This window comes from Octopus sinensis, linkage group LG8 (assembly GCF_006345805.1).
Source record: "Octopus sinensis linkage group LG8, ASM634580v1, whole genome shotgun sequence".
Lineage (NCBI taxonomy): Eukaryota > Metazoa > Mollusca > Cephalopoda > Octopoda > Octopodidae > Octopus > Octopus sinensis.
The window spans coordinates 106,260,626-106,284,856 of NC_043004.1; the positions used below are offsets into that span (position 1 = coordinate 106,260,626).

Consider the following 24,231-nt stretch of genomic DNA (forward strand, 5'->3'; position numbering starts at 1 on the left):
CATGCAAGCAACAGAAAAGTGGACATTAAATGATGACAATGATGATTATGATGATGATGATTGTGTGGGTGGCTATGACATTCAGCCTTCTGATAAATCACACACAATGTCTTACATTGAAGATATCACTATCATAGCTACATGCTAAGCACTTAAACACTCTACAACAGTTATACAGAAATTAAAATCCTGACTCTAGAAAAACAAGGTAAACAACTTTATAGGCACAGGAGTGGCTGTGTGGTAAGTAGCTTGTTTACCAACCACATGGTTTCGGGTTCAATTCCACTGTGTGGCACCTTGGGCAAGTGTCTTCTACTATAGCCTCGGGCTGACCAAAGCCATGTGAGTCGATTTGGTAGACGGAAATTAAAAGAAGCCCATCATATATATGTATATATATATATACATATGTGTGTTTGTGTTTGTCCCCCCAACATCGCCTGACAACCAATGCTGGTGTGTTTACATCCCCATAACTTAGTGGTTCAGCAAAAGAGACCGATAGAATAAGTACTAGGCTTACAAAGAATAAGTCCTTTGCTCAACTAAAGGCGATGCTCCAGCATGGACGCAATCAAATGACTGAGACAAGTAAAAGAGAGTAAAGAGTAGCTTCATCAAATTAACCATTTTCTCTGTTACTCTCAGGTAGCATCAGAAAACATCATTTGATGCTGTACATCACAGTAATGTCATCATCTCATATTTACAAAAATCTAAGCTTCTATACATCACATGTCTTTTTAAGGCTGCTACAGAATGGCCTGACACTCCATCAGTTACAATAACTAATGTTCCATTAGATTCAATCAGTGAAAGAGCTTGTTTGTGAAATTCCTGTGCAAGTGACTGAGTACTCCATAGTCACACAAACATATAGTCCCCTTTAATTCCTATTTTGCTCTACTGCTCCCCCAACCCCATAGCTATTTGATGTTGAAAAAAAAGGTCCTACTGTATTTTTATAATTAAATATTATTGAGAATCGTATTAAAAAAATTGTTAAAATATTTTGTGTATTATAGAAGCATAACCAGATTATTTCTCATAAGCTTTAACTGCAAAATCTTGTATGGACCCCGCAAAGGTTATATGAACCCCAGTTGAGAATGGCTGGTCTAACCTATACCAGTATGGGTGGTAGCAGTGGTATGGGTGGCAGCATTTCATTGATTGATATAAGGCGAAATAATTTCAGTAACTAAAATATACAAAATACTCAAAGCATTATCCACCCACCATTCTCTCCATACTCTATCCACTGACCTCTTCCAGCCAAATATCCTAAATATATAACTGATACAACACGGATAATAACTCGTAAACGCCCATCATCAAAAACTGAGGCAATTTTTGACTATGCAATTTACATTTCCTTAGTTTGGTGCTTAATGACTGAATCTCCTATGGAGCAAAGGAGATTCAGTCATTAAGTTTGTGTGTATGTATAATGTGTATATCTAGTGTCTCACTTATTCTATACCAAAAACCCATCATTAAAATCTTATTTCTTAATAAGAGTTGTTAAAGTTTGTTCATCATGTTTTCATTATTAACAAACTTCTGAAGTCAAGAAATTATGTCATTAGTATACTAGTTATAATAATACTACTTGTTATAATAACAATAGTTTGCTTGGAGTGGAGGAGGTTGCTGGGGTTTTTTTTGTTTGTTTTTTTTACATCTAATTTTCCATGGGTAGGATGGCACATACATTATAATTGTTGCAATGTTTTAAACTGTTCTTACAAATGGATGCTTATATATATATATATATATATATATATATAGTGTGTGTGTGTGTGTGTGTGTGTGTATAAACTCACACATACATTTAATCACATATCTGTGAAAAAGAAATGGATCCTGTTCTTTAAGCAAACTGGATAACGCAAAGCCACAAAACTATGACAGTGGCAGACTCTGCACTTTAGACAACCCATAGGATCAGTTGGCATACCTTAACCATAATCATTATCCCCATTACAAATGGTTGCATCAACAATAGAGAACAGCTGAGTAAATAAAATACAAGCGCCCATCATTAATTTGAAACCTTACTGAGACAAAGTGGCTAGAATCTGTTTGAAAAGGACCTTATATATGCTTCCTTAAGCTTTTGGCTCCCTGTGATGCATAGGCAATCAACAGTTTATTTCCACTGTTCCCAAACCTGGGCCTGTACTTTCTACTTCCCAGTTGGATATTTGCTTTGTGAGCTCTATCTCAGTATCCTGCCTCCAGCTAATTTTAGGGTCTCCTTTCTTCCATACCCTTATAGGTTCATATGTCTCCCTGAGGGAAAGCCTTTCTCCTTCTGGTCTTGTTAGTTTAACCCTTTTACCATTCAAATCTCTGTCAAATGTAAAGCTTATTTATTCACTTTGTCTTCAATTAACCACATTTTATCTTGTAGCCTTGAGATTTTGAGGACATGATTGTTTATTTTTAGATTAACATTGTAGGATTGGTGTGAGAGGCCGAATCTAGCTTATCTGAATGTAAAAAAAAAATGAATATTTGAGCTGGATATAGCCGGTTTAAATGCTAAAGGGTCAAAATTGTCGCAGATGCTTCTGTAATTGTGCTTTTTTACTAGGTAGGGAGTGGTGGCCTTATGCAAACCCATTTTTATCTCTAAGAAGAAATGGTCCATATTAGTTTGGTCTCTATCCTTTAATCTGTTCATTCTGCTGGTATAGTTCTCATGGTCAGTGAGAAACACAAGCCACCACACTGCAATGAGGACCAGATCTTGTGGTGAAGCCTTATATATAACCATGACCCATACCTTTATTATCGTTCTCAACTCCCTATATGTAACATGCTGTGAACTGCCCAGTTTATTCTGTGCATATGCTATACTAAAAGCCATTATTTCACACAATGACTACTGCAGTTTAATTTGGTGATTATGATAATAATTATGACAAAAGATTAACTACTTTTATAAGCCATTTCAGAAACACAAAAAGCGTTAGATTCACTTCAACATTTAAATTTAATTTGCCAAAATATTTTCGTCGCTTTGAGACTGCGACCTGTTCACTGACAAAATTCTGTGCAGCACAAAATTTTGTCAGTGAACAGGTCGCAGTCTCAAAGCAACAAAAATATTTTGGCAAATTAAATTCAAATGTTGAAGTGAATCTAATGGATTTTATGTTTCTTAAATGGCTTATAAACACCTTCCATGCTGCAATTGTTTTCGTTCCAGCACACGATCTCAGATCAGGTCACTTGCTATGCAAGTACATCTCCATAATTAACTACTTTGACTTACATTAATTATGTCATTTTCTATTTTCAGTTAGTGGATTTGACTCGTATGTGAAAGTACCAGTTGATGATGGTGGTGATGGTCTTATTCGTTCAGACTCTTATGGAAATTTCAATAATTTAATAGAATCCAGCACAAATGGTAAGTCTTTTGTTCATTATCTTCTCAGCTAGTTCTGCTGCTGGCTTTAACCATTCAGTTGAATCAAATCTAGTTGCAGGAATGGTTGTGTTGTTAATAAGCTAGCTTTGCAGCCACATGGTTTTGGGTTCAGTTCCACTGAATGGTACCCTGGGCAAGCCAATGTTTTATGAGTGGATCTGGTAGATAGAAATTGTGTTGAGCCTACTGTGTTTGTCAATCACCTCTTCTGCTTGACAAGTGTTAGTTTGTTTATGTCCCCATAACTTAGTGATTTGCCAAAAGAGACCGAAAGACTAACTACCAGACTTAAAAATGAGCACTGGTATTTATTTGTTTGACTAAACCCTTCAAGATGGTCCCCCTGCTTAGCCACTGTCCAATGCTTGAGACAAGTAAAACCTAAAAGATAAACGACCCCCCCCCCCCCCCTCCAGTCCCATCAACCATCACTTTGGAGTTGAAGTTTCCATTACTTTTTCCCTGTCATCCTGCCACACTATTTACCAAAATTTTATTCCCAGTACTATAAATTGATAGATTTGCTCTTAATTCTTATGCAAATCTGGCTGAGACTGCCCCTGGGTCTATGCCATAAACTTTCTCAATTTAAATTCATCCAAATCTAAACCTTCCTTAAATCCTTAAAAATGTTTTAGCCCGAAGGCCGCGGCCATACTTTGTTCCAAACACTAGCATGATTATGACAGTTATTTTAGGGAATTTTTCTTTATGTTCAAAATTAATTGAAACAAGCGTAGTGTATGGCAACAAAATGGTTAATTCTATATTGTTTTATTCCATACTTCTATAAAATTCTTTAAATGGCTCAATCTATAGCCGTGACACTTTCTATATGTAATTGCCAGTATTTTTGAAGGATGGCGTTTGATGATTAAATATCGCAAAAGTCTTAAATACTCTTGCTCTTTACTCTTTTACTTGTTTTAGTCATTTGACTGTGGCCATGCTGGAGCACCGCCTTTAGTCGAGCAAATTGACTCCAGGACTTATTCTTTGTAAGCTTAGTACTTACTATATCGGTCTCTTTTGCCGAACCACTAAGTTACGGAGACGTAAACACACCAGCATCGGTTGTCAAGTGATGTTGGGGGGACAAACACAGACACACAAACATATACACACACACACATATATACATATACATACATACGATGGGCTTCTTTCAGTTTCCGTCTTCCAAATCCACTCACAAGGCTTTGATCGGCCCAAGGCTATAGTAGAAGACACTTGCTCAAGGTGCCATGCAGTGGGACTGAACCCAGAACCATGTGGTTGGTAAGCAAGCTACTTACCACACAGCCACTCCTACGCCTATATATATATTAATTGTTGTGTCATTTCTTCCAATGTTTTACAAATTTTTCAACTATGTTAAAGACAACATTTAGTTGACAACATTCTGATTTCTTCTTGCCCAAAGACAAAGAAAACTGACCTGACAAATACAAATCACTGTAACAGAAGCAATTTGCATAGTTTTTTTTAACTAAAAGAATGAAAATAACAACAATGAGCCAACATCTATGTGGTCACTCAACATGCTAGAAATAGCAACCATTACAACTAGAAATAGCAACGGATTACAACCTACGAACTTAAAAATTGGAAATGGATAATAGTCCTTGATATCCTATATCTAGAAACAAATTGGATGGTTATAGGTATATTCATATAATAATAATAATAATAAAGTTTACTATAGGCACAAGGCCTGAAATTTTGTGTGGAGGGAGCAAGTCAGTGACATCAAATCCAGTGCTCAAATGGTACTTTTATCAGCCCCGAAAGGATGAAAGGCAAAGACAACTTTGGCAGAATTTGAACTCAGAACGTAAAGACAGATGAAATGCCACTAAGCATTTTGTCTGGTCTGCTGATAATTCTGGCAGTTCAGTCTTGTCCAATAGTAATGATAATGATGAAGATGATGACAATGACCAGCTGAATCAGAACTGACCTGAAGATCGTGATTAATAATACATCGTAATCTGATAGAGTGAAATATGTAATCAGATTCCAAGATTGTTAATCTGACACAAATAACGAATAGACTGTGATGTGAGGGACCACCTGGGCACCCCACCACTGCTATTTATCTCTTGGCAGCTCTTACTGATCATTCCCACCCCCTCTATTCTAAATGTAAGTAGCCATGCACCCCACTACAAGAACCTGCCTTACCTCCAACTATCACCTCCTCCATCCAGCATGAAGTCGACCCCTACTCCCTCAGTGCTCATCATTTTGTGAGTGGCATGACGATCTCACTATTGTTGGTGGCATGAAAAAAGCACCCAGTACACTCTGTAAAAATGGGTTGGCATTAAGAAGGGCATCAAGCCATAGAAATCATACCAAAGCAGACAATTAGGGAGCAATGAAGTCTTCGGACCCTTCAGATCCTGTCAAACCATCCCACCCATGCTAGCATGGAATGTAGATATCAAATAAGAATAATGATGACAATGATGATGATGACGACGACGACTGCATGTGTGTGTATATATATATGTGTGTGTATATGTGTATTATGTACAAATGCATATAATGTATAATACCTATTTCTGATGAATTTTCACATCTGTCTCACCAACATGCTGCATTCCTTCTTTTATTTGTTTTGGGCACTATTAGAATGGGTTTTAACCCTTTCAAATACAACCCACCTGAAATGGCCTTTAGTTCTGTGATATAAAACTTTCCATCATAAAAATGGTCATATTTATATTATAACCTGTCATAATCTCATGAAAGGACCTTCTCATCAATGATGTTCCAAACACCAGCTTAATTATTCGTTAAGTTAATTTGCTAAATCCCACCAAAATCTTTATTTTTAGAATTTCATTGTAACACACTCACACATGCATTCCACGAGAAACATGGTAACAAAAGTGTTAAATCTATTAGTTGTATGCCATTGCTATCAAAATCTTATATTCCCACTTTTCTTGACATTTATGACATCATTCAGATAAATATCCAACAAATTAGCCAAGTTCCTATTCCAAGTTTCAGTTCCTAATTGGAACCATTTTACTTTAAACATGTCAGGCATAAGCGTTGCTGTGTGGTTAAGATGCTTGCTTCCCAACCACATGGTTTTTGGTTCAGTCCTACTGTGTGGCACTTTGGGCAAATGTTTTCTACTACAGCCCCAGGCCATCCAAAACTGAAAAAGCATATCATGTGTATATGTATACATAGGCCTCATGGAGGCAATAAACAAGACCTTTGCTATTATGTTGTGCTTAAGAAGAAGACCCATGAAGCCAAGCAAGATTGCAGTTGTGGCAGATACCGGTCTCACAGAAATGGCACGTAAATGCACACCAGTGTCATGCAAATGGCATCCATGTCAGTGGCACATAAAAGCACCCATTACACTCTCAGAGTGGTTGGCTTTAGGAAGGCCATCCAGCCATAGAAAACCATGCCAAATCAGACTGGAGTCTGTTGCAGCCTTCCAGCCTTGCCAGCCCAATCAAACCGTCCAGCCCATGCCAGCATGGACAATGGACGTTAAATGATGCTGTGTGGGGGGGGGAGAGATAGTGTGTGTGTATTTGTATCTCCTTGTCCTGACATTGTGTGGTAGTTGTAAATAAGTATTACTATTATACAAGCAGTGTCGTTTCCAATACTCTGTGAAAACACATCTGACCATGAAAAAATATTGCCTTCCTTGGAGATAGTTATGGGTGGGGACAGGAAGAACATCTGGTTGTAGAAAATCTGCCTCAGTAAGCTCTGTCTGACCCAGGCAAGCATGAAAAAGTGGATATTAAAATGATGACAATTCTATGAATTTGTGATAACCTGAGCTTTCATTCATGTCTTTTCACCCACTTCTCATATCACATAAATATAAAGAGGACCTTGGCCAATATCTTCATCATTCTTTAATGTCCACTTTTCCATACTTGCATGAATCAGACAGAATTTTGTTGAAGCAGATTTTCCTCTAGCCAGATGCCTTTCCTGTCATCAACCCTCACTCGTTTCCCATGTTTAGACATGATTTTCTCTGACGACAGGCAATATGATGATGATACTTATTTATAACCATCATATGATGTGAAGACAAGAGAACACGCACACACAACAATCTTCTTCCAGTTCCCATCTACCAAATCAACTCACAAAGCTTTGTACAGCTCAAGGCTACATTAGAAGACACTTGCCTGAAGTACTGTGCAGTGGGACTGAACCCAAGACCACATGGTTAGAAGACAAGCTTCTTAACCACACAGCTGTACTTGCGCCTTACTGTATTAGGCCAAAATGAAAATCAGAGACTCATACAGTTAATGATGGGTAGAAACAGGATGGGCAGAAACAGGATGGGCGAATAGAAACATGTTGTGTGATTTGTTCTGTCATTGCTAAATCTTCTCTCTCTCTTGTTGCTGTTAATATAAGTCACATCTTTCTCTTCTCTCCCTCATTCCAGCTGATGTCAATGCTAATGGTCTAGATAGCACAGTGAACATCAATGAAAGTATCCAGCACTCTGAAGGTCCACTAGATGGCAGTCTCTATGCTACAGTCAACAAGAGGCGAATGGAATCCACTACAACTACTAGTACTACATACGTCAATGGCATCAACGGATCTGTGCATGATTCTAGTATGGATTCGGGTATATCCTCCTCTTACGGTAGTGCTGTGTCTTGTTTGCTTTTTTTCTCCTCCTGCTTTTCCCTCTCACCCTATTCACTCCCTCCCCTTCAAACTCCACCTCTCTTTCTTTTCCTCCTCATTTTACCCACCCTTCTTCTCATTCTTTTGCTAACTCCCTCTCCTACTCTCTTGTTTTTCACTGTATGCCTTCCACACTGTTCTCTCTTTCTCTCTTCTTCTCACTAAACCTCCCATTGTCCTTGATTTCTTTCAATGGAAGTACCCCACCATTTAACAGTCAGAGGAAGAACTGGAGGAGAAATAGCTGTTTCTAAATGTAAAAATGTAAATTCTAAATTTTAAATTTAAGTAAAGAGGTACCAAGCATGGCTTCACTTTTCCTAATTTCCCTTAGAAAGTGCATGAATATTCCACATTATTATTTTCACCTAATTCTAAAGCATGACCATTACCACATGAAAAGCACCCAGTACTCTCTGTAAAGTGGTTGACATTAAGAGGGACATCCAGCTGTAGTAATTATGCCAAAACAGACAATGGAGCTTAGTGTGGTATATACTGTGTAGAATATACTTCTTCCTTGATGCAGTCACAAAAGACATGTCCATGGCTTCCACCACTTGGCTTTATAAACCTGATCAGCTCTAATCTGTATTATCTTGTTCAGAAATTATGGTTCAAAAATTTCTGTCAACTGAAATTTTTGCTTGTTGTTTTTAGATTTTTAAACATTCTTTGAGGGAGTTTCTGCCTACTAATTGCATGGATTGATGTGGAGGCACATGACTTAGTAGTTAGGGTGTTGGACTTATGATTGTAAGGTTGTGGTTTTGCTTCCTGGACCAGGTGATGCATTGTGTTCTTGAACAAAAAAACCCTTTTTTTTTTTTTTAATGTTACTCCAGACCACTCAGCTGATAAGAATGAATCGTCGTGCAATGGACCGTGTCCCACCCAGAGAGGAATACATAAGCCAAAGAAACCAGGAAACCAACCCTATGCTCCTCACAGACTAATGTGGACTAACAGTCGCACATGGACAGTCTCAGTTGACTGGAGTCTCTCAACTTTCTATAGTCACATATATGAAACTGTTTGGTGTGTGCAGACCCCACCACCACCACCTCCCACTCAGATTTTTCTCACTGTTACATTGTTGGTATCTTACGGTGAACTGTGATAGCAAATATAAGTGAAATAAAATGATACCTATTGGTATCATTTTATTTCACTTCTGTTGCTTATAATAATTATATACCCATGTCGCCACGTGATTGTTACCTGTGTCGCCTTACCCGTGTCACTCTTGGAGTGGTTGGCGTTAGGAAGGGCATCCAGCTGTAGAAACTCTGCCAGATCAGACTGGAGCCTGGTGCAGCCTTCTTGTTTGCTAGACCTCAGTCAAATCGTCCAACCCATGCTAGCATGGAAAGCAGACGTTAAACGATGATGATGATATATATATATATAAATAGTACAACTCTCGGTTTCTTTTAGTATTAAAAGCCAGAGAGCTTCATGCTTGTGTTACTCTACCAATTCAGATTGACTTAATTCTTTTGATACTAACTTGCTCTAGGCTACCACTGGCTGAAATTTCCTGTTTAGTGATCTGAATTAATTACCACTTTCAAAATTACATTTTTGTTTCAAACACCAGCTTAATACTGACAAAATTCTTTGACCAAATTCTTCATTATTTTCCAAATTAATTGAAATAAAAGCAGCATTATTTCAAGAGAAACATGGTAACAAAAGGGTTAAGAGTTGACAAGGGACGCTCTCTATAGGCACTTAACTTGCTAGAAATAGCAGATATTTGACTACTATCAAATTTCACTTGACTCAAGGCTTTTGCTGTCTTAAAATCAGAAAGATCCATTGGATAATGTCGTCCTAAATTCCACTCAAAAGATGGAATGGTTTTAACTGAAAGTCTTTTGATCATGAATGTGTTTGATCTGGACCGACATGTAGCGAAACAACTGTAGCAATTTTGAGGATTGGAATAGATCAGCTATTATTTGGTGCAGGACATTAAAAGCGAATAACAAAGTTCCAGTACTTGATCCAAGATAAAGAATTCTACATGGAGAATGTCATCTGTTTTCAAAGAATGTTTAAAGTTTCATGTGGTATTTTGCATGTTCTTATCAGTAGTTTTTTTTTATAATGTTTATGATACCTTGCATGTTCAAAGAATGACTACAAGCATATTATGCTTATTTGTAATTCATTGTGCGTTTGTGTGTGTGCACGTGTGTGTGCACTTGCAGCTCTCAAGCTAAGACTTCTTTGAAATTATAATTGATAATAAATATACTTTCTATTTTGCTTATTTCTTCCCTTTTCCAATTTATTTACTGTTGTTTCTATTCTTGCCATTATTTTCTCCTCTCTTCTTTATATTCCCACTACTCATATGCTGCTATGAGATCTGCCTTCAACACAATAATTAAGGTGTCCAAAGTAGCAAGCCTGTCCAACTACTTCTAGCACAATTGGCCATTCTTAGTCGCTACATCATCATTGCTCAGGATGTTAGCTACTCCAGCACATCTGTGACTGCTTAGTTAGTTAACTAAGTTTATTAATTATTTATCTAGATAACAAATTGTCTATGAGACTGACTGTTGGTTTATGAAGTTAATTAATGTCTATCAAGTGAAAACTAAGCTGGTGATCCAGTGCAAAAGTAAAGAAGCTCTTTCAGCATTTTATTGGAAATGTGATCTTCCACTTCAATGTCTCAGATTGCAGCTGGTATATCTGATAAAACTGGAATTACTTTTTGTAATCTTTTACCGATCTCCTCTTTCTCTCTCTTCTTTCTCACTTTTGTTCCTTATTCTCTCTCATCCTTCTTTTCCCTTTGCATACTCTCTATCTCTCATCTTTCTAGTTGATATATATGTGTGTGTGTGCTAATAACAGTTTGACTCAGTTCCATTTGACTGAAAGTGGGTGCATAGGACAAACCCATCTCATCAGGTATCGGAAGGTATCTCTTCTAATACCCGATGAAATGGGTTCATCTTATGTGCCCACAAAATTTTAAGTTATATAAAGTTTTATCAAGCTGTTGTTAAAAAATCCATGTAATCCCACCAGATGTTTTGGGTCTTGCTTTCTTTTTTGTTTTCCTCTCACTCGTGTGAATGTGTGTTTGTAATCTCTTTCACTTTCTTAAGCAGTTTTTACTCGTTACTTTAATATTGTATTTTTTTTTTCTTCTGTTTCAGGTTACACAGTAAATGAGACTGTTCTTCCAAAGACAAGCACTGAAGTGCACACCAGTAGTTCTACAATAAAGTCAGAACCCACGAAAGCCCTTGACGAGCACAGAGAATTGGATGCCATATTGGAAGGTTTGCTGAAGGATCAGGCATTTGAATCTGTTACACCAGCACCTGCATCAGTCAGTGAAACTTCCACTGTGACATCATCCTACACAGAGACCCACAAACCAATGTCAATTGTTACCCAAAAAACTGAGATAATCAAGGAGTCACCAGTTTATATAGAAGAGAGCCACTACACCATCACCAAATCAAGTGAAGAGAAGATGAAGCATGTCCCTAAGAATGCTTTCTCTTACACTGCACCACCCATTGTTGAAACAAAGATAATCAGGGAGACAGAGTCTCGCAAGAGCCCTGACAAAGAGCCATCTACTGGCCCAGCTCCATCTCCTAAAAGCTACACCTTGCCTTATCGTGCAGATTATGAAAATACTTATTCTACAACTTACACAACTGAAAACACATCTCATATGGATTCTGAAGCACTGTCATGGTTGGAGCAGCAGCAACAAAAGTTAAAGCAGAGGAAAGAAGACGATGATGGGAAACGGAGCCATCAGGAAAAGGCCCTCGTTGAGGAACTGAAACATGCTCAGACCCGGTACGCTACAAAAAGGGCCAAAAGCGATCAAGAGGAACACGAAGTGATGCAGTCATATATTAATGGCCCATCTTCTCCCATCACTTTTGACGGTTACACTGTATACCAGATGTCTATCAGCCCACAGACAACCACTCGTAAGCATCACAGCGTTAATGATGAGGTATTTGATGTAAGTGCTTCCGAGACCCACAGTCGCACCGTGAGCAAGCCTCCTCCATCTCCTGGACCTACTGTCCGGACACCAACCACCACCACACCTCCTGCACCTGTTCGCTCAAGCAGCAAGGACTACATGCAACGGCAACGCTCAAACAGTCGGGATTGGCCTCCGCAGCAGAGGCCTCAGCGCGTCAGTACAACAACCAGCGTAGTTACAACCTCAGAAGGTACAGTGGTCAATGAAACTCCAGTCACGGCATGCACAAGTCGTAGTAACAGCCGTACTCCCCCTCCATCTCCGCCACTTGCACAGTTTTCGCCTCCGCCTGCATCAGCAACGCCTCCTCCGCCTGCATCAGCAACGCCTCCTCCGCAATTACCAGAAGCTTCTACTTGCAGTACCTATCAAGCACCACCTGTGGTAGAGGAACCCATAGTCCCTCCACCATCTGTGGTGGAGGAACCCATAGTCCCTCCACCATCTGTGGTGGAGGAACCCATAGTCCCTCCATCATCTGTGGTGGAGGAACCCATAGTCCCTCCATCATCTGTGGTGGAGGAACCCATAGTCCCTCCACCATCTGTGGTGGAGGAACCTATAGTCCCTCCACAAGAGCAACAGTACCAATACACTCCTGTTGATGAGCCCATAGTTACAGTCTCCGACCCCCCTCCATATTACAACCAGCCATATAATGTAATTGAATCGAAGGATATCATAGATGATAGCTACCCCAGTCCACCTAGCCCTTACCAAACAACACCCACAGAAACCGAGCAGCCCAAAGTTAGTCCTCCCCAATCAGAATCCTCTCCATCCCCTCAAATCCAAATCCACGAACTGGGCCCTGTAACAGAAGTGTTTGTACACAGATCTTCAAGTGGTGAGTATTCTCTAATGACTCATCATAATAAGCTTGAAATTATTATATCTGAAATTAGTTTGTTGTTTTCTGTATCACTGTTATATATCATCAACAGCAACTTAAAAAATGTTAATTATTCTAGGTTAATTGCAATGACGTCTTGATATTAATTGTAATGGCAACTGTCTGCTATAGCTTCATAGGCAGCACAATTTGGCCTGCCATTTATTTGGTGTCATAATGGATGATACAGAAAAGGAACAAAAGAATTTATGCTAGGTTAAGTGAATAAATATTCCACTGCTTATTCTGAATAATGTAAATTTGCAAGATTTCTTGTAAGCTTTAACTTACTGTTGAGGTTAATGTCTGCCTGAAAGAACTTTCTTTTTCATTGAGGAAAGATCGGGATAAGAATAAATCCATTGTAAAAATAGGAAACGAAGTGTGTGTGTGTGTGGTTTATATGGAGAGTGGGAGAGAGAGAAATTAGAGTGGTAGTTATAAGAGGGGAATTTGAAAAGAAATCCAAATATTTATGGAAGTGCTATATCACGTAACTACGTTATTGAGTTAACAGTAAAATTAAAAAGTGGGACGTGGATGCAGTATGGCTGAATGGTTAAGAAGTTTGCTTAGCAATCACAAGGTTCCAGTTTCAATCCCACCACTGTGTGGCATAGCATCTTGTGAGTAATATTGGGTAGATGGAAACTGTGTGGAAGCCTGGCAGCTGGATTGTGCCTGTAATTTTTAAAGTCTCCAACCTTGTAACATTGGTGTCATGCTGATTCCACCTGAGAATTGCTTTAATGGCACACATGTCTATGGAGTATTTGACCACTTACGCATTGGATCAATAAGCAGGTAGTTCTGTGGCTTGAACAACTGACTATTCGTTGTTGAAACCATTGTGATCCATTTTAAAGTATTATTAATTAATGGTAATCTCTTGAGATCAGGGAAGACCATTCTGCAAACTCTTGCCTTCACAAATGATTTGCTTCTAGTGATTCAGTGTTTGTGCTGTACTGTGCATCACAAATGAGGTATCACAGTGATCGCAGAGCAACATGAGATGAAGTGTTTTGCCTAAGAACACATCACGTGCCCATTCTGGGTACAGAACCCTCAGTCTCACAATCATGAGTGCAATACCCTAACAACTAAGCCACGTGCCCTCATTCAGTAAATATATGAATATAGATAAAAGTTGTTTGAATAAGTCTCCAGCTTTATTGTAAAGGTAGAGAGATTGTAACATGTTGGATAAGTCTCTAGTTTTACAGCCACATGTGCTATATACATTCAACCCTTTAGCATTCAGATTACTCTGTCAAATGTGAATGCTTATCTATTCGCATTGCTTTGAATTAAATCATGCATCATCTTGTAGCTTTGAGATTTCAATGGTGTGATTGTTTATTTTTAGAATGAAACTGCAAGGAATGTATGAAGGGCCAGATTGATCATAATATGGGTAGAATATTTGGTCTAGAAACGGCTGGTTTAATTGCTAAAGGGTTAAATATCTAGTAGATAATACCTTAAGGTTTGTAGTATCTAAGAGGGGATTGCAGTGGTTGATTCATTTCTATTCCAATCTTTCAGCAATGTTTAAAAAATGTCTTTCACTTTTTTCATTGTTTTCATTCTATGTCTTCATAAAATTAACGTCTCTGAATTGTGTTACTTTTAGATTCATATTGTGGTAAAAAAAAAAAAACTATTTGAAGGCAGCTGACATTTCTAAGTCTTTAACTGATACCCGATTCATTTTGACTTCATAAATCTTCTACAAAATATGTAATGTCACTTCTTGTAACTTTGGTACTCTCTTAGTTGAAATCTTCATTTCTCGATGCACTATTCAAATGAAATGATTACCTGGCTTCTTTCAAGTTACCTCTCACCTTAAATATAGTTTCCTATTTTCAGAAGTTAGATAAAACCAACTTCCTAAATAGCTGACTGATCTTCGACAGCTGCAGTTACACAGCAGTCTGCTATTCTGTGACTTTTTGGAACTTTCTTTTTTTTTTTTTTCTTCTCTTTACTTCTTAGTCTGCTACACAAACTAAATTCTCTACTTATTTAAAACCTCACTTTCTTCTAGCAGGAGATATTTTTCATTACTGGCTGCCAACAATTTATGTAAACCACTTCTTCATCTGTTAATAATTGTAAGGTTTCTCACTATGATATTTCAATCTCTATCTCTCACTTGGAAAAAATATTTAAAAAAAAAGCAAAAATTGGTAAATACCTTGAAGAATTGGCATTATGGTATTGCTTCTTTGGTATCTTAACAATGAAAACCTGAAGAGGTTGTTCAGGTTCCCACTTCAGGAAATCATTATTGCTGAAGTTTTGAAAGTCAAGGAAAAGTAGTCCTTTGAATCTTGTATTTAATAAACAAACATTATGTAATTGTGTGTATGTATGTATATATCTCTCTACTTATGTATGTGTGTGTGTTTGTGTATAGACACATCTATAGATATATACATGTACTTGTACATCTATTACACATGATGCGGTTTACAGTTTGGTTCTCTTGAATTTGTAACACTCGTCACTAAGTCTTTCCTTTAGTTCCTTATTTCTTATGGTGTTTTCATTAGTTTAGATCTATGAATAATCTTATTAAAGAAGATTATCATAAATAATAAAGCTCTTAAGGATTTTATACTGTATATAGTTTTTTTTTCCCCCCAATTGACCCCACTCCATAAATCCCTGATCTTCCATATCTAATTATATTTAGTTAGCAAAATATACCCCAGCTGGTTAGTTTGCTACTCTCCTTCCCACTTTCACGTACATACAACCACGGATCATGCCCACTTGGAATAGGTATTGGTAAAGTCTGCTACACAGGTGTTTGGTAAGTAAGGCACAGTTTTCACCTTCATAGAGGCAATTTAACCTGAGAACCTTCTTTTAGTAGTAACATATTTATCTTAATACTTTTTAACCTTCCTGATAAGTGTCTTGGAGAAACATGTGCAATCGTTGAAAGTAAATTTTCAACTGTAATCGGTTCTCTGGTACAAAGATTCCTCAATGTAAGTGGAATTTTATGTTGCCTTAAGTGAAGCTCTTCTGTTTAAAATCTCCTTTTTTTTTTTTTTATTTCGCTATTACCTTTTAGCATTTTTATGCCATGCTACTTCTTTATTCTTGGCATGTCTTATCTCTTAATTGTATATAATTTCCTTCTTAGTTAATTTCTGCTCTTCTATGTTCTTCAACGTCTATTGTTGTTGTCATCGTCAAGTTCTATAGTAAATCGTTCGTGCGTCTTTGTTGCTATTCCTTTTTATGTGTATGTTCTTGCTATTCCTTTAAATACCCCATCTTTAGCCCTTCTCGCTAATTGATATGGACCTTTCTGATATGTATCCATGATATGTATCCAGACATGATTCCCAAACTATCTCCCGCTTAACCTTAGCTTCATAAACTTCTTATATCCTTCTGTAATCCTAACTGTTATGTAAAATACCCAACAAAATATTGTCCATCACACAAAAAAAAAAAAAAAAAAAAACCCCCACAATGAAGAAGGTAACTGTATACTTAAATCTACCGTTCGCTTTTAGATATAGACGATTTGGTGTGCGGTTCACTGCTTTCTGCTTTGGCCATATATTTTGGTCATGCACTGAAGCCCTTGCTAAAGTTTAAATGTTAATCATTATGTAAACACTTGATTTTTTTTAGAATTCGTTCTTTTTCAGTTACAAAGTATTTTTTTTTATCTAGTCATGTCTACATAAATAAATAAATAAATAGAATGATTAATGGGGGGGGGCACAACAAAAAAGCCAAATTAATTCTACTTTCAAATTTTTAAGCTTTGAAATACATTTTTTATTTTTTTCAATCGCTTTTAGATATTAGGCTTTAGCAATTATCTATAAATTTTCTACATTTTTATTTAAGGACAATTTCCAAAATTTTATTGTAAAACAAAACCAAAAGATACTTATTGATGTTTCCGAAATATTTAAAAAAATGTTTAGTTTTGCAATTTGATTTTAAGGAAATATCTATATAGGCACAGACATGGTTGTATGGTGAGAAGTTAACTTCCCAACCTCATGGTCTCAGGTTCAATCCCACTGTATGGTATCTTGAGCAAGTGCCTTCCTGCTATAGCCCTGAGCCAACCAAAGCCTTGGGAATGGATTTGATACATAGAAACTGAAAGAAGCCCATCATACATGTGAGTGTGTGTGTGTGTGTTGATGTCTCCTTATCTTGACATCACATGATAGTTATAAATGGGTGTCACTGCCAGTTTCCAATCTTCCATGAAATTGTGTCTGGATACAGGGAATATTAGTTTGCATGGAAACTGGTGTAGGTTGGTGATTGGAAGGGCATCTGGCCATAAAAAATCCACCTCAACAAATTCCCTCCAACCCATGTTAGCATGGAAAAGTGGACATTAAATGATGGTGGTGGTTTCCCTAAAGATCTAAAATATCTGAGAATAGTCTCCAGGAAATTTTATATATATATAATGAACCTGTTGTATACAGTGCTCAGGTGCACTACAACTCATCAGAAAAAGTAACCAAAAGTGCATGAACAGTACATAGAATAATGCACAGGAAGTGGACAGTGGATGAGTTGTTTAAAAAAAAAAGAATGTGGGACATCAGGTGTGCTATTGGCGAATTTCAGGGAGCATGGGAGTTTTAAAGGATGTAGTGTCCCGACAATTAGCAACTGATGTGGATGGTTTATTCCATGCTTCAGCAATTCAGAGCATGAAAAAATGTTTTCAAAATCATGGGTACTTTTTTTTTTTTTTGATTTTGTAGTGGAATTAAATTATATTTTTACAATGAACATATATCACGGAAGCTGTATTAGCTATAAAACTGTGGTCATAATTATTAAAAGCACAATAACTGCAATAGATTATTGATTCCCAATTGTGCAATATTCTCAGTTCATACATTGATATTTCTATTATGCTTGTGACTTCAACCATGGTACATTACTGAAAATATTTCAGTTTACATGAAGGGTGTTAATCACAGGAAGGGTGTTAAGCTGGGAAAATGCACGATCCAGTCATTTATGTCCAAGCATCTTTATTTACGTATCCCTACCACTCATTGTAGTATGAGATAATGGTAGAAATATAATGAACCAAAATAATTTGATGGTTTTTATAGGCACAGGCGTGAATGTGTGGTAAGAAGGTTGCTTCTCAACCACATGGTTCTGGGTTCAGTCCCATTGTGTGGCAACTTTGGCATGTGTTATCACTATAGCCTTGGGCCAACCAAAGCCTTGTGAATGGATTTGGTAGATTGAAACTGAAAGAAGCCCCATTGTGTGTTTGTGACCCTGTTTGCATTCTCTACCACTTGACAACCGGTGTTTGTGCGTTTACATCAGTTCAGCAAAAGGGACCAATACCAGGCTTCAAAAAATAGCAGGGGGGGGGGCGATTCATTCGATTAAAATTCTTTAAGGCGATGACTCAGCATGGCCACAGTCTAATGACTGAAACAAGTAAAAGATAAAAAATGAATTAGATTTATTTTATCTTTGAGATAGATTTCTCGTTTAGCGACTGATTACCCAGTATTGCTTTATTGAATCAATTTGATTGAAATTGAAGATATCAGATCAGATCAGATCTAAAATCTATCATTGAGTATTATTATCAGATTAATAAACTGTGTAGACATGACAGATACACGTATTAATTGGGGAAACAGTTGTGTAGTCATAACATAGAATGGGTAGAACATTATATAAGCTACAACTGGCATGTAGATCATAACATCTCACAAAGGCATATGATATAGATGACATGCAACAAGTATGAAACGATATTGTAGGGAGCAGAAGACACATGCAAATACACTATATCAAGGGTAGGGTTTTGTGATATTTTTTATAGATTTTATCACACAAATGAATATGGATCTTAGCATGGTACAAATAAGTACAATAGAAGTAGCAGAGATACATCTGGGAAAACTTTCAGAATGAAAGACATAGCTGTCTGGTTTAAGAAGCTCTCTTTGGAACCATGTGGACTTGGATTCCACTGTGTAACACTTTGGACCACTGTCTTCTATTATAGCCCTGGATTGACCAATGGCTTGTTGGGGAATTTGGTGGATGAAAATTGAAAATTTGTCATATATATATATGTTGGCAGAAGAGTCTGAGAGAATAAGTACCAGACTTTAATAAGTTCTGCAATAAAGTTGTTTAACTAAAAACCATTCAAAGCAGTGTCCCATAGTCCAATGACTGAAACAAATAAGTAAAAAAAAATTAAAAAAATAAAGTCTTAACATATCAGAGAGAGAGAGAGAGAGAGAGACAGGCATTAGATATGTGAGGTTACATGAAAGAGTAGCATTTCATCTGTATGTGTGTCAATATGTTATAAACAGGACACACACCTGTGATGCTGCATCCTAGAAATAAGGAACACAATGGCGATTTGTAAACATGAAAGCAAAAATACAACTTAAATAGATTTTTAGACATCATTAGAAAAGAAGTGTTCCGACATGGACACAGTCAAATGACTGAAACAAGTAAAAGAATAAACCAGTGAGGGAGTGTTCTAGTATAGGCGCAGCCTGCTAGAAATGGCAGCCAATCCTTAAAGCACACCTGTCTTAAAAATGGAAGGACTCATTAGAGAATGTAGTCCTAGGTACACTGTGTATTGAAATAGAAATGCAGGTAGGAACATCTTTGATCATAGGTCCGTTCAATCAAGACTGACCTGGGGTTAAACAGCAATAACCATTACCATATAAAAAAAAAAACACATTACATATGATACCTGCCATCAAACGGACTCCAACAAAACTGGTCTCTGTCAGTAAGACTTGCATCATTTAATTAAATCCGAGTTGAAGCCAGTCTCCCATTAATATCTCTCCTGTTCACTTTTCCCTGAAGCAGGGCTCCATCCAAAATGATGGGGTTTTTCACACACACACACACACACACACACACACACTGCCCCACTGCAAGTCTTCTCTGCTCTTTCTAATCAATTCCAATAAGTATCACATTCAACACAACAGTTCAATCTTTATAGGCTGACAAACTTATTATAATTGCTTCAATCACTGTTTTGCTTTGATTTTTTTTTTTTTTCATTATTTACCTTATATTTTATTTTATATTTTTTTTTTGTATATATTCAGCCTCTTTGTTTGTTATTGTTGTTGTTGTTGTAAATGAATACCCAAAGCTTAAATTTTTCTTCAGATTCCTGCTTAACTTAAATATTTGTCTACCATGAAATGTACTTTCTTTTAATTTCTTTTTTTTTTCTTTATTTCTGTACTTTAATGATGCTGATTGTTCACTAAAAGACTGAAAACAAAAAACACTTACATAAACAAAACAAAAAAGTCTATTTTGGAATCTTTAAATTGGAATAATAATATAATAATAATGAAATCATTGTGTATAGTGCTCAGGTGCGCTACAACTCATCAAAGGTACATGTACACAGTACATAGAATTATGTAGAAAAGTCAGGAAAGTGAACCTAGCAGTTTCACCTTTTGTCTTTGGTTATAGATACTTTTTTAGGTACCCAGGAATTTCTAGAATAATACTTTCATCATACTCTCACTACCTCAGTTCTTTCTGATACTCTTTTACATTCTCACACACCACTGTGTATCGAGTCTAGTTTAGTTTACTCGAAAATACCCCTTCCTACAGGATTCTCGAATCCAAAATACCTGAAAATGGAATCAAAGATTCTCATTCTACAAAAGCCATTATAAAGGGTAAAGACACCCATCAGTCATGAATGACCATAGGATTGCACCTAGAAAGTTCCCCTCTAAGGCACAACTCTGGGCAAGGTTATTTATGGAAGACCAGCAGTCAGTCATGCATGCCGGTCTTACCTCTCCATGCCACTGATGTCATCCAAGGAAAGGCAAAGGCCGATACAGCCTGGCACCAGTGATGTCACGACTCATTTCTACAGATGGTTAAACTGGAGTGATATGAAATAAAGTGTTTTGCTCAAGAACACAACACACAACCCAGTCCGAGAGTTGAACTCACTACATTATGATTGTAAGCCTGATGTTCTAACCACTGAGCCATGTGCCTTTACATGCTTATATATATATATATATATATTATATTAAATTAGAGATAAAACCACTATTAGGCAAATCAAACGGAAAATCATAAGCCAATACATAGAAATAAAATTAATTAAAAAATATTTAAATTAAAGTTAAATTTTTAAAAATTAATAAATTAAACTTATAAATTTTAAATATATATATATATGTATTTTTTTTATTATTATTACAAAATTAAAAAAAAATTTTTTAAATTTTAAATTATCAAAAAGTATTAAAAGTTTAATATAAGATAAAGAGTAAAAACACTACAATCGTTTCATGCCCGTAACCAATTCAAATAACAATAATAATCATTTAATTTCAATTAATAATTCGAATTATGGTTACAGTCAATCTTCAGGTTAATTGTAATATTTTAATAAATAATCAGAAATATTTAAACAATATTTTTTAAGAAATAAATAATGTAATAAATTTTCTTATAAAAAACTCTATTATCAAACTAAAAACTTAACGATTATTGTTATTATTATTAATATTATTGTTATTTGAATTGGTTACAGGCATGAAACGATCGTAGTGTTTTTACTCTTTATCTTTCAATACTTTCTGATAATTTAAAATTTTAAAAATAAATAAATAAAATAAAAAATAAAATAAAAAATAAATAAATAAATAAAATAATAATAAAAATATATATATATATATATATTTAACATTTTAACTTTAATTTAAATATTTTATATTTATTATATTTTTTAATTAATTTTATTTCTATGTATTGGCTTATGATTTTCCCCTGTTTGATTTGCCTAATAGTGGTCTTATCTCTAATTCAATATAATATATATTTATACTATAAAATTAGATTTAATCCTAAATCTAATTTTTCCATGTAAGTTTGGATTTACTCCCTAATATTTTATTTTATATATGTATATATAATATATATATATATATATATATATATATATATATATATATGCATCAGTACACCTGATGTCCCCCACCTTCTTTTTTATATATGACTCTTTCATCTGTTTGTTTCCTGTGCATATTCTATATACTGTTCATTCACTTTTGGCTACTTTTTCTGATGAGTTGTTGTGCACCTGAGATCTGTATACAATAAGTTCATTATCATTTATTATCATTATCATTTCATTATCATTTATCATTTATCATCCACTTTTCGATGTTTGCTTGAGTCAAATAAATGCTTTTTCTGAAGCCAACCTTCACATCTTTCCAAATACGATAATATGATCCCATGACCAGAAACATGGGAGATTGGAAACAAAGGACACACCTTGCATGACAGTGACACTCATTTACAGCTATCACATGATGTTAAACAAGGAGACAATAACTCACACATGCACATTCATCATCATCATCATCATCATTTAACATTCATTGTCCATGCTGACATGAATTGGACAGTTTGACCAAAGTGGCAAGCTGAGGAGTTACACCAGACTCCAGTCTGATTGCCATGGTTTCTTATGGCTGGATGCCCTTTCTAACACCATTATATATATATATATACATATATATATTAGAAAAAATAAGGTAATCAGAAATCTGGATGGTTGAACATTTACAGATTTTTATTAATATGCCATGCTTTTATAAATCATAAATTAGTGCTTGCATCTACTCTAGTAGATTCTTCAAATCTGAAAAATCTACTAGAGTAGATGCAAGCGCTACTATATGATTTATAAAAGCATGTGACATATTCATAAAAATCTGTAAATATACAACCATCAAAATTTCTGAGTACCTTATTTTTTCTAATTTATAATACCTGTACATCACCTCCAAACCTTGTAATATATATATATACATATATATATATACATATATATATATACATACATATTGGAAAAACTAAGGTACTCAGAAATCTGGATGGTTGAACATTTACAGATTTTTATTAATATTGCCATGCTTTTATAAATCATAAATTAGTGCCTGCATCTACTCTAGTAGATTCTTCAAATCTGAAAAATCTACTAGAGTAGATGCAAGTGCTACTATATAATTTATAAAAGCATGTGACATATTCATAAAAATCTGTAAATATACAACCATCAAAATTTCTGAGTACCTTATTTTTTCTAATTTATAATACCTGTGCATCACCTCCAAACCTTGTAATAAATATATATATATATATATAATATATATATATATATATATATATACTCAGAAACACACATATACGACAGCCTTCTTTCAGTTTTTGTCTTCCAAATCTGCTCACAAGATTTTGGTCAGCCCACAGCTATAGAAAACGGCACTTGCCCAAAGTGTTATGAAGTGGAACTGAACACAAGACCACATGGTTGGAAGGCAAGCTTCCCAATCACATAACTACACCTGTGCCTAAACTGTCCAATCCATGCCAGCATGGAAAACAGATGTGAAATGATGATGATGATGCTAATATATATGCACACACACACATACATATATATATATATATTTATAGACAATAGCCAATTCAAAGCGCATCTATCATATACTTCAGGCCAGTCTCATTTATCAGCATCAGAAACAAGATAATAAAATTCACAGACAATAACTGAGCAGAAGTCTACTTGCTGAAAATAAACTTCTCATTCTGAAAGGCAATTTGGCTTCCAACCAAACCATAATAACAAGAGAGGAGACTGTATTACCTGAGTTGTCTTTTCTCAGACATAAATTAATTAGCTAATTATGGGTCAGTACATCTGTGTCGTAGCTATGAACATCAAAGCGACTTCATCAGAATCCAAAGCAATGGACTGGGCACTGAGCTTAAAGACCCAGGCCATGTAAGGACAATTGCTACAGTGGTTTGCAAAGCTATGTTGCATTGAACCCATCCATCCTTCAAAGTCCTCCTTTGTCGACCAATCTTCTGATGCATCATTTATCACTATATCTAACTTCATTAGTCCTCAAATTAATTACTTCTAGTTTCGGTTTACAGTTGTCTTGATTGATCAGCTCTCTCCATACTTTCTCCACTGCTGAATGTGTTCATCAAGTGTGGCTGGTCAATTTCCAGCTATGATAAGGCTGTGAACTCCTTGAT

At 36.0% G+C, this 24,231-nt stretch overlaps 1 protein-coding gene across 17 annotated transcripts in view; it reads left to right on the forward strand.

Annotated features, from left to right (window-relative positions):
• LOC115214900 (tensin-3) overlaps positions 1-24,231 on the forward strand; it is a 930,040-nt gene that overhangs the window by 831,920 nt on the left and 73,889 nt on the right. For 14 of the 17 annotated variants that reach the window (XM_036505648.1, XM_036505643.1, XM_036505644.1 and 11 more), the window contains 3 exons: positions 3,314-3,424; positions 7,902-8,108; positions 11,335-13,041. In XM_036505648.1, coding sequence (XP_036361541.1) covers positions 3,314-3,424; positions 7,902-8,108; positions 11,335-13,041 — 2,025 coding nt within the window. The remainder of the gene's footprint in view (positions 1-3,313; positions 3,425-7,901; positions 8,109-11,334; positions 13,042-24,231) is intronic. The other 3 variants (XM_036505645.1, XM_036505646.1, XM_029783938.2) reach the window with 3 other exon arrangements.